This window comes from Anopheles maculipalpis, chromosome 2RL, assembly GCF_943734695.1.
Source record: "Anopheles maculipalpis chromosome 2RL, idAnoMacuDA_375_x, whole genome shotgun sequence".
In the NCBI taxonomy this organism is placed as follows: domain Eukaryota; kingdom Metazoa; phylum Arthropoda; class Insecta; order Diptera; family Culicidae; genus Anopheles; species Anopheles maculipalpis.
In genome coordinates, this window is record NC_064871.1 from 86,682,077 (window position 1) to 86,699,900 (window position 17,824).

At 42.3% G+C, this 17,824-nt stretch overlaps 1 protein-coding gene across 1 annotated transcript in view; it reads right to left on the reverse strand.

Moving 5' to 3' along the window:
* LOC126568161 (MOB kinase activator-like 2) overlaps positions 1-9,532 on the reverse strand; it is an 87,630-nt gene extending 78,098 nt beyond the window's left edge. The window contains exon 1 of the mRNA XM_050224589.1: positions 9,279-9,532. Within this exon, the coding sequence (XP_050080546.1) occupies positions 9,279-9,532 (254 nt within the window). The remainder of the gene's footprint in view (positions 1-9,278) is intronic.
* Positions 9,533-17,824: the final 8,292 nt, after the last annotated feature.

Genomic DNA, 17,824 nt, shown 5'->3' on the forward strand with positions numbered 1-17,824 from the left:
GCCAACCGGAGCGCGAGACGACACTATTGTACACCGAAAACAGCAAACCGGAGAAGGAAGCATCTTTGAGACGCGTGTTAAAGGAACCTTGCGTGAATGCGTCTTATTTTTAGTGTCGCCAGAATATCGATTATTTTGCTCTGCCTCTGTGCCGTTTCCACGGAAGCAGCAGAGATGGTAACTTCTCAGATGTGTCTAATTTTAGAAGCAATCAGCAACGCGGAGAATCGGGACGCTGACGAGGGGGGGGCTGATGCATTTTCATGTAGCATCCCCTCCGGTTGTGCATGATCGAGAGATGATGGTGCCAACCAACCACCCCCTCTCGCTGCTGCTTCTTGTTTGGGCATGGAAAATTGCGACGTCAAACATGCCAACGGATGGGAAAGTGGAGACATTTCACGTTCCATTAGTAGGTTTCGCAACGAAAAATAAAATAACAACAAACATGGCGCATGTGAATTAGGTATGAAAATACAATAGTTTCAATTAAACTATCATATAATGTTATTTGCATTATAAAGCGTCATTCATTTAGAATTCGGTCACTCATCACATGCCGTAAAACTAGTCATTTTTAACGTAGACAAATATGTTTTACCAGACCTTACTTTTGAAACTACTCATAAATTGCTGCACAGCCAATTTATCCACTTCAGTAGCGGGTTTTTTTTTTCAAAAGTACGTTAGTTTGGGCAGTTATTTTTGTGGTTTTACCTGCTTTTTTCAATTTCATCTCTTTATAGCCCAATATTTTTCTATTAGACGGAATTCTGTACAGTTCCGTGGATTCATAGTTTTGTCAATTATTATTGCTGTGCGATTGCAGCACCTCTCGACTGACAGAACTTGATTGGGTCTTTACGAGCTTTAATAAAAAGCAAAACACACTTTTCCCAGACACTGAATTTTATAAACTGTCAAATTCATGGATTGATTCGTTAAAAATCCCATCTTTTGCGCCCACAGCTGCAGATGGTTTACCACGATGGTTTACCATACCACGAGTTTAAGGGCAAATTTGTCAGCCAAAAAAAATGAATTTATATCTGTTGGGAACATCGCTCATAGCTGTGGCAACATAATATTTTTGGCCAGGAATCTGCGTGATTCGCATTGTTATGTTCATTTCATCATCCATAACAACGTAACCCGCGTACCTCGTCTGAACCTGGTAATACAATTTTAGAGAGCGTGTTTTGAAGATGAAATTTTACTTCAGAATTATGTTTGGTTGCTTTGAGGCACGAAAAGAGCGGTAGCCTGCTCTCCTGCCTGTTGCGAAAGCCCCATACGAAAACCTAGGGTTAGCCTTTAACGTTCGCCACACCTTCCGACTTAGCTGACGATCCACTCTTCCTGAAAGACGATTTTGATGTACCTTTTTATGTGATGCTTTGACGTTCCCGAAACAGTGTTAATATCTATCCGACAGTAGAAGATGCGTTTATAAGGAATTTTCCTATTTTTCTCACGGACTAAGTCGAATTGTCTAAGTGGGTGATCACAATTAATTGTCTACGTTACAGCTCAATAGTTAATAATAACTTAAACAAGCACGATCATGCCAAAACTACTCCATAACAGTGAAGAGTGTTCTAATACCTACTCATTGGTGTAAAAAAAAATCATATAGCACCACTGGGGACGCCATAGACTAATTTAGGACATATGGCCATAAGTAGCCGGTCCTGATAGCTTTAAGGGGATCGTGTTTCACAATCACGAACTAGTGCCGGAGGGCCCAGGAAGCTGGACTCTTGTACCGAACCGGGATATATCCTCGCAACGAAGAAGAAGAAGAAGAAGAAGAATAGACTAATTTGTAGTCTGAACCGGTGGAATGGAACCTCAGACATTAAGCAGTTTTCCTAGTTTCGCAATCAAAATTTAGTTTCTGTGATAAAAATACACACATCAGGGAGCATCCTAATTCAGTCGTCCCATGTACCACCATCAAAGAGTCGTGTATTGCAGCAACACAAAAATTGTCACGAACACTTCAGCCCTGCGAACAGAGTTAAGGATTCGATGTGTCCAAACGTTTGCGTGCAAACCTTTACTTTGTTTTGTGTTATGACATGCTTGCAGGCCTGTAACAAAAAGGCATTAGATTAAGTGCTATCCGTCCAGCAGCACACGGAAACCGTTACCATTTGGCAGTAAATGGTTTGAATTGCTACGCTTGCTACGATTATTAGGAATTAATTTCAAAACATCCAACGTACATGTGGTAGCGAAGCTTCGATTCGACAGACAGAATGTAATTTCATGGTCAAAAAAAAAAAGGGGGGGGGGGGGGGGGTTTAGTTTGCTGAACTGAAATAAATGGAAAATTTAATAAATACTATGAAAATTTTATATAAGTAGGGTTAAGTACTGTTTGAATCAATTTTAATTACAGGGTTTTCTAGAGATTGATTAACCACTTGCAAACAATCAAACTTCAGTAAACACTGCATACAAACGGCATATTTCGGTCATCAATGCTCGCACACAGTTAGTATTAACATTATTTAATTTGTGGAATTAACTTTTAAATGCAGCCGGCAATTGCTCAGTACCGATCAGGATTTTTCTACCAAACAAGCTTTTAAAACATTTAAATTTTGGATGACCAATAAAAAAATGAATGAAAATTTTTTAATACATTTAAGAGGATAAGATAATACGTTGTCGATAATCGCTTCAAAACTAATGAAAAAAAAATCAAGAACTGTTCAGTATCAAACGATGGCGCAAAAACGAAAACAAATCCTGTTTTCTATCGACTTTCTAGAAAGTATGCAAGTAATGCCACTGTACATTGCTGTTTGATTTACAAACTAATTGCGGGCTCAAAGCGTGTGTGTGTGTGTGTGTGTGTGTGCATAGTTTCCAATATATAACAAATGATGAACAGTATGCAAGGAAACAAGCAGCTGATAACAATCTGGAATCTGAGTGCTAAAACACAACAACCAACAGTCCGCAATTCTAATCAACTGAAAATCCCTGTAATTTTGTCCAAGTAGATTTGTAAGGTAGAAACGAACGTTACTGATTTGTTAATGAACCGTCTGCTTGAAATGCTTTCAATTAGCCTCAATTAGCGGTCGTGCTCATATGTTTTCCATTGATTTGAGTAAATGTTTCTCATCCAACTTACTGTCAGCTAAGAAAGCGACTAATGGAGCGGATCAATTAAAAAAAAAATTTAAATTATATTATCATTTTTTCAAACAAAAATCCACACTCAAAACCAAGCGTTCGATTGTATAAATAGATTTACGGATCCAATCACAAATAGTTCGTTGATTTTACTTGTAGCAGTTTGCAGAAAAATATACATCACATTTGGCTTGGATCATACAGAACATCTGAATCCATTACCTTCGTACGCCCGTCAGCAACAGCCAAAAAGGGACAAGAATTAACTGACGCAATAATAATGAAATGCAGCAAGCGATCACATCCTCTTGTGGTTAGCTGTTGTCTATAATGCAATTACTAGCTTAGGAGCTAATTAATCACACTGCATTGATTACCGATTATCAGACAGTTCAAAGGAAAAAAATTGCGATAAAAACTGCATTACATTTTTTCCACTAGAGAGCCAGTAAATGTAAGGAAAATATTTACACAAAAATAACAAAACAATGCAACCACCGTCCACCAATTAGTCATTTTATCCGCGCTGGAATGTTTTAATTTCATCCTGTTCGTTCTTTGTCGGCAAAATTCATCCCGCGCTAATGCAATGCGCGTATGCGGAACAATGAAAACAACCCCAGCAGGCAAATAAACACCTACGTTATCCACAATATCTTTTTGGGAGGAAAGAACATCTTCTTCTGTGATTTGCATTGTTTGGTTTATGATTTGCCTCTTTTTTCACCATCATTACCATCGCACAAGAACGTGGCAACGCCACCAGATGAACAGATGACCGGGGAAAAAGCGCGCATATGGTCGGGAAAAAAGTTTCAAGCAAAACGATGAGTGCATGGTTTAAAAATATTCGCACGAAAAAAAAAATGCTACTCCACGCAAACACGAGAGTGTGAAAAAAATAATTAAATTTACATTTAAATGTTCTACGAGAAAAGGGAGCATGCAAGGAAAATCCCTTCTTTCCTTCAAATGCATTTTTTAGAAGCAGTTCGCAGCGTTTCTAAAACATCCCATCCTAAACAGTGAAAGTATAAATTGTATGCGCTGGCATGGCGAAAATTTTATTCAGCCAAACATTTACAGGATTACGCGTTATCCAACCAACGCCTTCTCTCACAGAGGGGCGGAATGTGGAAACAAAAAGGACAAACATTCCATCACTGCAACAGCTTGCATCAAGGGTTTCTTATGTCCTTTTTTTAAATAAAGGGAGAACATTCTTCCAGAAGAAGTATCCAAACTGGGTATGCAAATGAACGACAGACTGCAACTTTCAACATTCAACCACCAGCGATCCGGGACAAGCATGCGTTACATCAGATGGGGGGGGGGGAGAAAGAGAGAAAGAGCGAAAGACAAGCATCAGAAGAAAGTTTGTCGTTGCAAATGTGCAGTGTAATGACATAATTGAGGCTCCTTGACCTACTTTGGAAAGCAAAGAACGAACAACGTTCCCCCTTGACACGCGACCAATGTGTACCGTTTGAACACCCAGTTTTGAATGTGTTAAGTTTTTAATTAAAACTATTTCGTTGTATACGATTCCTCTTAAAACTTGTCCCTTTTTTGTGACAACGCAACACTTTCTCACACTGTTCGATCACCATGGGGAGTAATGTTCGATATAAAGTGTTAAATGCACTGGACGAAGTCATCAGTGCCACTCCACTAACAGCTGAAATGCAACGAATCATCAGCTGTTCAAGATGGGTCCGGAGAGGCTTTCCGCCACCATGCATCGATTGATTGTTAAGATTTGCGATCAGGAAGAACTACCGGACGAGTGGAAACTGGGTGTCATACATCCGGCTTTAAAAAAGGGCGAAAGAATGGACTGTGCTAACTTCCGGGCAATCACAGCCCTGAATGCTGCCTATAAGATCCTATCCAGAATACTCTTCTGCAGACTGGAGCCCCTTGCTACAGATTTCGTCGGAAGCTATCAAGCTGGATTTGTTGGAGGCAAATAGACAACCGACCAAATCTTCACTCTACGGCAGATCCTCCAAAAATTACGCGAGCACCAGATCCCTACGCACCACCTGTTCATTGACTTCAAGGCGGCGTACGATACCATAGATCGGACCGAACTATGGAGCCCCATGCAGTAGTATGGACAAAGTGCAGTGATGGGTGAGAGATTCGAGCATGCTGTCGGAATCGTTCGAATGTCACCGGGGTCTGGAGGATGCCATGCGAAGCGCGGATGACATCGACATCATCGGACGGACAACTGCGGCGGTGTGCGAGGCGTATACCCGACTCAAACGCGAGGTAAATAGAATTCGATTGAGGATCAATGCGACGAAGACAAAATACCTGTTTGCCGGAGGCTCTCACCGTGATCGCGCACGACTCGGAAACAGAGTATCAGTTGATGGTGACGATCTTGAGGTGGTAGAGGGGTTCTGCTACCTTCAATCATCTACCGAAGGCGCATTGTTCAGGGGAATCGTGCCTACTACGGACTCCACAAACTCCTACGATCCGGGAGACTCCAACAACACACGAAATGCACCTGGACTATGCTGACGGAGGACGCCAATGCACTCGCCATTTTCGAACGACGGGTGCTAAGGACTATTTTTGTGCGAGCAGGGCGTGTGTCGAAGGAGAATAAACCACGAGCTAGCTGAGCTGTTTGGCGGTGCTGATATCCTAATGGTAGTCAAAGCCGGAAGGATACGACGGCTGGGCCACGTGATGAGGATGCCGGACTCATGCTCAACCAAGAATGGGCTCGTCAGCGACCCATTCGACACGAGATAAGCACAGAAAGATCGTAGGCTGGATCGAGTGGAGTCAAACCTATATCGGTCAAAGGAAATCGGACTGCAGCCCTAGAGCGAGATTCCTGGAAACTGATTGGCGACCTGCCCATGTCGACGCGACGTGCTCAATCCTGAGCAGGCCAAGAAGAAAAATGTTGTAAATCATCAAACACAAAACGTAATATGAATAGCACACCGATCAAATCATAAAACAAATAAATTGATATTCAAAAAATTAAAAATTTTACAATTCCTTATGAAATTTGTTCATAATTATCTAAAAAGAAGAAACGGAAGATAATAAAAATATTAAAAAACGCAAAAAACATGTTTAAAGTCTTTCAAAAGATCGCACAGTGATCGACAGTGATTAAATTCAAATGAAAACGTTAAACCAGAACAAAGCAACTGATTCTAACGCGTGGCGACAGTTACGGGGCTCTACGCATTCACCCGTCTGAACATTACCGAAAATGACTAAACACCAGATATAAAATTCATCAGCCAAACCACCCAAACGAAGAAAGAAAAAAACGCAAAAAACCAGAACAACATTGTTAAAAATGATTTATTACACATTACTTCCTGTTATTCTGTGCGGGGTCTGTGCTGGGATTTTACTTTTTCTCTTTTCTTTCAATCCCAAAGTGGACGGCTATGGTACGTGTATCGTCATCGGATTGGTGCTACTGCTGCTCGGTGTGGTTGTACCCACACGATTCCACGCTTTTATCTTTTGGGCATTCTTTTCATCCTTTCCACCTACAAGATTTCCCGAACTTTTGGTGCTCTTTCTCACCTGATTCATGTTGACGATGCCATTTTGTTGTTGAGTGTGTGTGTGTGTGTGAATTTTGGCCCACGGTTTGGCAAAAAGAAGGAAAGAAATGGGTTTGGGGATTTTTGCCGGTTGTTACTGTTAGTTTGAGAATGATTTTTTTTACCGGTTCAGGCCAGGCTTCATCGCAAAGCTTACGCGCCAACGCATATTATATCAGCATCAGGGAGGTTTCTTAACGCTTTTTTACCTCTTCCGGTACTTATGGTTAACAGAAGCAGAAGAAGAAAACAAAACGGTGCAGAGGCACAATTTACTTTTGGAAAATCTCCTTAAAAAAAGGGAATGTACAGAATGAAGCAGGTGAAAAATGATTGACATGTGATTGTGATTTTTTTCATCGTCTTCAGAAATATTTTCTTAAGCAGAAAAGAGCAATTCGCTGCCGCTGTTTTCCACCTTGTGCTGATACTAATGGGCTTAACAAGTGAGCAACACACTCACGATTGACGAAAGGTACTTCGTGAATGTGTATTTTTTCCACCTTACATTAGCATGCGTACAGCGTGCCCCGGACTCAAATCGAGCGCAACCGGACACCCCCAAGAATGGATGATAATGAGTCAAATTGAAGGACGCGAAGAAGCCTTTCGGTGTCCACTTTCCGGACGACACTGCTTTGACTTGTTTTGTGTAGTTGGTGAGTGAGTGGTGTCTTTCCCAAAATGACCTTCAAGTGGTGGCACTTGAAGGGTCGCCACCTACAAACTTTCCACCGTTTAGTGCACTTACTGAACGACGTGAAAAACAAGTCAGTTGATCAAAATAGTGGATTACTTTAACCTAATAAATTTACTTATAATAGGAATAGTAAATTATGTTAAAATGTTTTTAGAGTTTTTGCGAGTTTAGCAACTAACGTCCACGATGTTAGTACGCGTGTAAACACCAATCCGTAAGCCAATAAGTGTGCTTTACCGAAAGAACACGTGTTACAGTATGTAACGATATATTAAATTTTAGGCCAAGTATGTTTGCTTTCTTCTTGGCTGCGAATAAGCATTACAGAGGTTTTAAGTATACCTACAATCAGTTGCGAAACATATGCCATCGATAGCCGTAAGTAATTGGATGTGTCGAAAGACACGGAAGGTCGTGTGTTTGAATCTCAACAAAAATCTCGCCGTAAAGGTTTTTATTCTAAGCAAATTTGATGTGTTTCTTGCCTATAACAACTATATTAACGTGAGATCTTTTCACCTTAAATATAACTACAAGTAAATAAAATATTTTCTTCGATTAAATTTCCATCAACATCGATCCGCGATGTACATTTTACTTGCAATCAACACATTTTCTAACGCCCTAACAGCCTAAAACCGCCAACCACAGTGTTGTACCCCAAAAAATCCCCCAACCACAACAATAATATCTTCCAGCAAACCTAATCGAATTTCACTATCACAACTCACACACCTTCGTCCACCTGACCGCCCCTGTGGCCGGATGTGGTCAACCGCGAAACGACGGCAAGCGCAAATAATTCACAACAGGGGAATGATGATGTGTGGCACAAAATGGCACGTGGACCACCGTACGTACGGTGACGGAGGAACACATTGTCTCCTATTGTTGCTTCCAACTGCAACACCAATACTAGTACTCTGCTGCCACTCGTGCACAATTCGTGACGCTCTGACTAATTTCATTTGCTGTTCCTGTTCCTATTTCCAGGCAAGGTCTCCAAGGGATTGAAGATATATACAGCCACACTCCAGGCAAATTTTTCAACCATCTACATCCCGGAAGGAAAAGGCTTCTTTAGTGGAGCATGTGCGTGATGCGTGTTGTACCTAATAAAGTGTTTTGGGTGAGCCTATCAAGTGTAGAAGCTACCAACAATGCGCCCAAAATGCGATCATCCATCAGGTGTCGTGAAAGGATTATTGGCAGGAACTATTTGAGTTCAACAGTCCTGAGACTTCAGAAACATAGGCAACCCCAAGAGGATGTATGACGTTCGAATGGGGTTTTCTAGAACGGACGAATGCGTCACAATCCATCGCCGCAACAAGAGTTGCCAATAACGTTCACAAGTTTTGCGAACGAATTTGCAGTGATTTCTGAGGGAGAACCTGAAGGATAGAACAGTTCAACTTCCTAACTCCATTCGCTTACAAACATTGGCTGCTGCAAGCTCTTCTTCCGAAGATTTGCCAAACCATAAAGGAAGACTCTCAAATTAAAAATTGACTTACTTGCAACTGCTCTCTTGACCTGTTGTTTAATTTGTTTGTTACTTCCAAAACCAACTTCGGAAGATGGAAATAGCCCATCGATGATGATGATGATTGCGAATGAAAAATACTTCCCGGATCGAATCGTTTTCCTGGCGGAGGGGTTTAGAAGTTTAGCGGCACGGAACTGCGCCCCAACAATCCCGAGCAATTAAGATTCTCTTAGACGAATAGAAGCAAATTTGTGGTACGAATGCTGGAGGAGATTAATTTGCCTCCAACAGCTTGAGATGTGTGTACAATACTTTTTACGTTTCCGTATTACCGTACTAAACTAACCTGCAGAAGCACGTAACCGTTTCCTCGACGTCCAGCGGCAGTATGATGCCGGAACCGCCCATAATCTTGCTGAGATTACTCGCGGACGCTGACGTACCACCGGACGATCCATCATTGTTCGGTATGGAGGAGTAGCGTACGGAGAAATTTTTCGAAGCCGATGTCGCTCGGCTTGTGATCGCGTTCAGGACGGCTGTGGTCCACATTTTGGAGAAGCGGCTACTACTGCTCAGACCACCACCACCACCGTCCATAGTCGTGCACGCGTCGGAAGCGGGAATCGTTTCCGGGAGATTCGCCAACACTGGTTGATGCTTGCACCTTTTGCTTAACCAACGAATTTTAGTTTCAATCGACACACTATTGACCAAAAACGCTCTTGCTACACATCAACACACCAACGGGTAAGACCTCGCGAGCTCACTTCACACCCTCACACACTAAGGAGAAAACGGCTTCAGCTCGCTGCCACACTTCATTTTTCTTGCAGCACACCAGCACAACAAACAGGCTGGAAAATTGAGAAATTTAAGCAACACCTCATTCATCACGACCTAGTACATGAAGAAGAAGAAGGAGCACACACACACACAAACACCCGCACAGAGAGATAGTCTAAAGGCCCTCACACTTTCCCAACGCCAACTCGCGCGATGTGATTGTATTTGTGCGGGTGATAAATTTCACATGATTATTTATCATTTCCACTTCGATGGGTGGAAAATTCACAGCTTCTTGACCTTGCCCATGCATAGGGTGTAATACTATGTGTGGGATAGGGTCGATGATTAGCGAGGATCGCGAAAAACTGATCTGATGTGTTGGGTAGAGTGTTTAGACGTCAAGAACACACTTAATCGATCAATATCGCTAACACTTACTGATCGAACTCCTCCACAGAACAGAAAACCTCGAAGAAAGCCTCTCAGAACAAGCAATTTATTCACCTGCTTCTTTATCAACCCCACGGCACACAACACAGAAAGATCTAGCTAGCAACAATTCACCCCGCGAGGAAGGTTGGCAGCGGACTAGGCCAACGATGGCACCCGATGACACTGTTTGAGCAGACTCAACCGAAGCAAACACTGCCAAACACCTGTGTGCACCGCGATATGGGGTTTTCTGTACTGTACGGGGTGGTGCACTGTCTGTCGGATGTGTGTACACTACTGGAGCGATATGTACGAAACTATGTCAAGAAGCGGTATGAGGAGTAGTATAAGGGGACCTTGGGGGACATGCCGAAGGTTGTGTTGTAAAGATAAAACAGTGGAAAATAGGGGTAGTAGCTATGGTGCGTGATGAAAGTGGGAATGGTTTGGAGGAGCTATTATCACCATATACACACTGCTCTGACACCAGCTTGTTTTTGTGACGTGACGCGATAAGCAGAGTGTGAGATCTTCCTCAATGAAGAAACTTTTGATCGCTCGTAGATACGTTTTGGGACCAATTTTGAGCAGTTGAGCTGTACAGCTATCAGATATCTGATCCGAATATCTTATCACATCGACGATCGTCTCTGAGGTCGTCTAAGATCACTGATCACTAATCACATACCCGTACGCGACGGGAAAAATCTTCCCAAAATTCTCGTCCACCCCACCAACTAACGACGGCCCGGAACACTTCAACAACCGCCCAACTTCGACGGCAGGCTCGCACAAAAAGGCGGGCACCTTGTGTACTTCTACTGCGCTGCTGGACACTGGTGCCTTTCGCTTTAACGTTATCCAAACCATACACACACACATACACTGTACCATACGAGACCCATCGATTGCCGATGTTCGAGGCTCGCCGCGAAAGCTTCCTATCTTCCATCTGCAGGCCGTCTCCTCCTCCGAGCGACTCCCCACCGCTTACCTCCTCCGAAAACTCACACGAAATAGGAACCCCAACAACGTGAACCGCGCAACAACACACAATAAGATATGCGTTGCGTTTTGGCTCGATCAAGACCTGCCGCCGCACCACGTTGTACCGCCACCAACGGGCGTTGGTCTTCAGATAAGTGCGGGGCAAGGAAAATGTGTGCCATTTTCAGTGAGGCACAACACACACACACACAGTTAGACTTGTGGGGCATCCAAGCAAAACAACCCCGTGTTGTGGTGTGAAGAAGCCATGGAGGCGGAACTAGCTGCAAAAGCTGATCGTACGCAACTCGCGAACCACACACAGTAGTTTGGCAGCGGTACATACACCGGTATAGGTTTGTTGATGGTAAATGCGATTGTTGGTGGATGTGCAAGAAAGCTTTGCAAGTACAATGCGCAGAAGCTTCGGTGGTACAGTGTGGCTCGATGTTGGAGCAAATTGTCACACCATTTCTTTAATAGAAAGACTTGTTTTGAGTGGCAATTCACTAACAAACTCTTGGTCTTGGGCTAGTCCAAACTGCGAAAACTTTTTATTTAGTCGATTTATTCGAAAAAAAAGCATCCCCAACTTGAGCTTTTCCTTCAGAACCCCATAGACAAATTTGCCTTAGTAGTGCCCTAGTTGCTATTTGGGCGGCCTTGTGGTGATACGACAGCGGCGCTGGTCTTCAAACAGAAGTGCAGGAATTCAAATCCCATCCAGACCGTCCCAACGTAGTGAGGACTGACTATTCAACTACGTGGTATCGGTTGTCTAGTAAGCCATTCGATGGCCGGTGTGACCTTAGAAAGTCGTTAAGCCAAGTAGAAGCTAGTTTTCCTAATCCATCGTTTCTTCCTTGGATCTTGGTTTCTTCCTGTGTTTGCCTATGTTACTTGACTGGACTTCCTCTGGTATCCGGAGATTAATTCGTACGTACAAACCTTAGCTTCCTTCTTTTTCTTGGCTTAACGCCCTTCAAAGATCATGCCAGCCATAAGGTTACTTACTAGACTTGCCGATACCACTGTACAGCAAAAGTCGTCGCATTTCTGGTGAACGGCAGATCAGCAGATTTAATTTTTTTAAATAGAAAACGAGACACTTACTGCAGTTGACGGTTCAGGAGTCTAGATATTTCGCTGTCCAGATGATCACAGCGAGTGTTTTGTGGACAAGAACCATTTTGTGCCGGTCAAAACAACTGCAATTTCTTGCTTCTTTGAACTATTCTCTCTACCAGCATCGTTTAAGAACTTTATTTTACGTCGGAAAAATATTCGCTTGCTGAAAAAAGTGTCTTTTTTGTACTATTGTAACATTACAAGGTAAATAAACGTTGATAATTATTGAGGAAGGTCAGTACGGATGCTTTCTTTATATTTTTGTTACTAAACACCAGAATGACATCTGACAGCCTTGGAGTGAAACTAAGAATGAAAATAATCGATGATTTCAAGAGTGAAATGTCACAAAAAACAATTTGTGACAAGTATGAGGTGGAAAAATGGACCGTATCTAGACTGTGCTCGAAGTTTCGTGCAACCGGAAAGATTTATGTGGACAATAGAGGCGGAAGACCACGGCCCGCCACGCCAAGAGAGGACACTATGATCGTACGAAGCATGAAAAAGGCTTCTTTCAAATCTTCGTTCGAGGTGCGAATGGATATGCAGTTATCTGTTTCGGACCCGACAATCAGACGACTTGCCGTTGAAGAATAAAAGACTTCTGTTTGCTCAATCCCATATTGACTGATATGTGCAGAAATGGAGGACGGCTCTGTGCAGTGATGAGTCGAATCTCAACATCTTTGGAAGCGACGGGATTTGCCGTGTACGTCGAACAACTAGAAAACGCTTAGACTCACGTTCACTGTCAAAAGACGGTGAATCATGGCGGAGGATGAGCAATGCTTTGGGGATGTTTTTTCTGCGAGCGGTCTCCGTCCAATTCATCAAATGGATGGAATAATGGACCGTTTCATGTACAATGACATCCTGAAACATGTTCTGTTGCCTTATTCTGTATGCAATATGCCATTAAAATGGATATTCCAGCCAGACAACGATCCGAAGCACACTGCCAAAGTGGTTAAATAGTGGTTTAAGGTTTAATGAAATCATGATGATGAACTGGCCACCCAAATCTCCGGATATGAACTCTACAGAGAGCCTTGTGGGAGATCATGAATCACCGAATTGATCATGTTTTGTTGTACTTGTTTTGTCCAGGAGGAAAACATTGATTTTTTATATTTTTTTACGAAGTTTACGTTATAATAAACACGAAAAGTGATGTTTCAATCAACTTAAAAACATCTTTCTCACAGTTGATTCATTATGAACCTTCAACGTAGGGTTTCATGAGTCGGATTGATTGGTTGCACTTGTTTTGTCCAATACTGTAGACTATAGGACGGAAAACGAGAAAAAAGGAGTGTGTCACGGCCAAAATGTTCCACGCCGGCTTATGAATCTTCGACTAACATTGACAATAATCCTGGAAAAGCTCCCAACCATTAGCGAATACTGATGATGACGCAGTTTCAAAATATGGAAAATTTTTGCCAGCTTACGTCAAACAATCGAGCATACGACGAAGACTTCTGATTAAAAATTTAAAAAAATTTTAATCAACATATGTCAATCTGTCGTGCGATTGCATCCCTAATCGTTTCGCCTCAAGTACAGTTGTTAAAAGCGTCAAAAAGTTGCAAAAGGAACACTGATAAGTGCAAACAACCCGCTCAATTTGACAGGATGAGAAAAATACAGTTTTCCAAAAATATATATTTTTCTCCACAGAAAACAATTGTCCATAGGATGGTGAAAAAGTCCTCTACATAAGTGAAAAACGCATATAAAAATGATCTGTACACGTGTGCAATGGCGACCTGTGCACATCCGTGATCCATCATGCATCTGCTGCCAGTGTAGAATAATTTACATACTCAAAATGCTTCGGTTCTCTTCTCTTTGCACTCCTCACCTAGTTTATTTATCATCGTGAGTTTTCCATCACGTTTTTCCGACCGTTTCACATCTATTTGTATGAGTGTGAGTTTCTGTTCCTCTATTCTTTTTCTTCCAGCACAAACACCGACACAAAACAGCAACTTCTTTACAGTTGTGTGTGTGTGTGTGTGTGTGTGTGTGTGTGTGTGTGTGTGTGTGTGTGTGTGTGTGTGTGTGTGTGTGTGTGTGTGTGTATGAGGGGAAAATTTTCCCCAAAACTACACACTAATTAGATACTAAAGCAGCGTTCACTGCTCACGTTGCAGAAAATGCAAAAGTGGTACGAAAGAGAAGGAGAAAGGAAAAACCATCCAAAAAGGAAAATTAGCAAACAAACCAACACACCACCGCACAGTCCGTATGCTGAAAGACTTCTTCTTCCAGCGGGCTGCGTTGGAAAATACACACACACGCACACACCATTTTGTGTTACAATAACGATCGATCGATCGCTATTATGTGCAACAAATCAGTGTGGCAAACTATTGCTCACAGCAGCAAATCATCGGTGTAAACGCACACCATAAAAGCGAGAGGCCAACATGAGATACACGATGATTCATCGTAAACTTAATTTGACATTCCCCGGGGCACTCAGAAAACGGTGATTGAACGATAACATTGATCGATCGTCAGTGCTGAGATTGATAAGGGAAAAAAGCAGCGTGAGTGAAATATATCTTCTTTTTTTTCGCTCTCTCTCCATACATCAGTTTATTATTATTTTTGCACAACAACAATTCAAATGAAAAAGGGGGAAAAAACACCCATCCCATCCAAACATATGCATTTCCTTTACTGTGTGTGGTATGCAAATGAACAGATTTTCCCATTGAAATGATACTTTTCTTCACGTTTTGTACTTGCTGCTTCACACTATTGGATTTCCTCTCCGAACTCCTGTTTGCCTTGCTGCGAAAAACGGGTCCGAAGGAGAAAATCCAATTTTGTCCAAAGCCCCTTTTTGTCTTTACTGCGGCTTTACTCGGCCAGTAGCGTAAAAAAAGTGGGGCTTATGCGTGCGTGTGTTTTTTCCTCCGTTTTCCACCATTTTCGAATTGCGATGCTTGTGTGTGATACCCGGAAAAGCAAGGTTTCCCCTTGGCAAGAGACAGACTGGTGCGGTATGGAAAATGAGGAAAACTAATACTAATGCGGTCGATGTTTTTCCAGCGATTTGAAGTTTTGTGTGTTTTTTTCTCTTCTTTACATTTTAATTGGTGGAAACACACGTAAATCTAGGGAAAAAAACCCACCTTTAACTGATCGTATCTCGACAAACTGGAAAAAGCAATTAATAACACTTTTTATTCGCTTGTCATAAATGTAAAAACATTATTTTTTTCCTATCTTCCTCCCAGCTGACATCATCTTGGTGTTACGCCGTGCGCCAGAGATGAGATTAGAAAATCAATACCTTGTGTCGGTAGAATATGCAGGGTTATTGGGAAAAATATACGCTCAGGACGATCATGTTAACTCTATCACCACTTACAGGTCTCCGCCCGGAATACTTTTCCGGCGGTGTGCATTCCACTGAGCTAATGCTCCCGAGTGGGCAAATAACAGCCAGGAGCCTCTGCCCACATCCCGCCGTAAAGGTCAACAAGTATGGAGACGGTAAAAATAGCGATAGAATAGAATAGATGATGATGCTAAAGCTAGCAAACGCTACATATTCGTGTGAATGGAAGATATATGTTCTTCGTGCGAAAAGCTCTTGAAAGGTTAGAGAATGAACTAGAGTAAGCTTACCTTCGCTTCTTTACAGGGTTTACCACCTTAAAAAGGCAATCAAACGTTCGTCGAAAACGATGCTTAGGGCCGTGTCTAGACGAGAGAATATTGCGCGCTTTTGGCACCTGTTCGCGGTGTAAATTTTGCTATTTTTACTGCCAGAGATAATTGTCATAAATATGCTTTTTTTTAGCAAAAGAACTGCAATTTTTTGCATGATAATCGAATTTCGGCACCCAAAATTCATACATTTTGGCAATGCATGTGAATATTCGAAGCTTTTGTACGTTTTGATACATTGCGCTAACTTCGGTAGGCATTGCTTAATCCAGCTCGGATTAACTATCTGACCAAAGGAAAATCTATCGTGTGGACGAGCTCTGAGAGATATGTCAAAAAGTCTGCGACAAAACCCGTTCTAGCAACACCATCCAATTTTTTTAAACAATGTGTCAATATCGTTAGATTGGCTACTGTATACTACTGTGCCCGAAAAATAAAATGACTGCGTTTTTTTTTCTTAAATGTTTCTTTCATTACGCCAAATGAAGGTACCTTCGAAGTAATCCCCTTCCGATGCAATGCACCTTTTCCACCTCTTCTCCCTCTCCTCGAAGCAGGTGGAAAACGCGGATGCTAGGATTTCCTTTAGTTCCGGCGTCGCTGCGGCTTCTATCCCCTCGATAGTGTCAAACGGTGTCCCCGAAGCGGCCGTTTTAGCTTGTTGAACAGCCAGAAGTCGGCTGGTGCCAAATCTGGCGAATACAGCGGTTCCGGAACAATATGGGTTGGAAGTTGTTTCGAAAAACTCCCTCAAAATAATGGCCATATGGGAAGGCGCATTATCGTGGTGCAAAAACCGGCTTTTGTTTTTCCACAGCCGGTTTCGCCGGATGGAGGTACCGAAAGGTCTCGTATCGTCAACCGACGATTGTTGACCACCAAATGCGCGCTGTTCCACAAACCTGGACATGGTCAATATGGATAAAAACACTTGGCGAAGCTCCGAAAACAAATTATCACTCTTACCCGGGTTGATGTTGTGGCTTAAAACGTAGCAGAACGATACATCAATAGATGTGAATTGTTGGTTTTGCACTGGCATGCACTAAGTATGAGGCTTTATTCATGTAGCAAGTTGTTGCTACTAGAATGGTGTAATTTGTGCTCAAATCATGCACGCATCGTTTTAGACTTGTGGACACATATTTTCCACCCTGGTAAACCCTGTCCAATGCGAAAAACAAGTATAAAACTAATTTCTTCAAATGTTTTCTTCATATTGATCGATGATATTCTTCTTGTACGACAAGGAAGGGCCAGGATTGGTTTAGAAAATAGAAAATTGCTACTTCCAACGCCGGACAAAGGAAATAGGCCCATTATTTATCGGAAAAGGGTTAATTATAGTAAAGCGAGCTATTCCAAATATGTGACTCCCCCTAGCGAACAGCTGACCCATTTGAAAAAATTACCTTCACTGTACGGGTTTCGATCGATTGTTGGATAAAAGTGTCAAGTGTTAAAAATAGGGAAATGGTGATTAAAAAAAATTTGAAAAACCACACACTTACCCCATAAACCAGTCCACCGTGTCGCGCAGATATTCTGGAAGTCGCTCCAGTTTGACGGCTTTTCGGGTTTGACCGCAGCACCAGCAACGATAAACACGAGGACGATGGGACGATGACGCACGTTCACTGTAGCGTTTTCACGGGGGAGGGAGTTCTCCGGCTTGTCCGGGACACTACTTTTGCTTTTGACTACTGCGTGCCGACGGTTGACTGGATGTATTAAGCAGATAATATTTTGTAGGCCTTTCTTCCTATATCTTGTGGTAAAAGGAGTGAATCCTTTTGATGGACACGTCAAGGTGGGGTGATTTAGAGTTTCCAACACACACTAATTCTTCTTCGCGGTCAAACG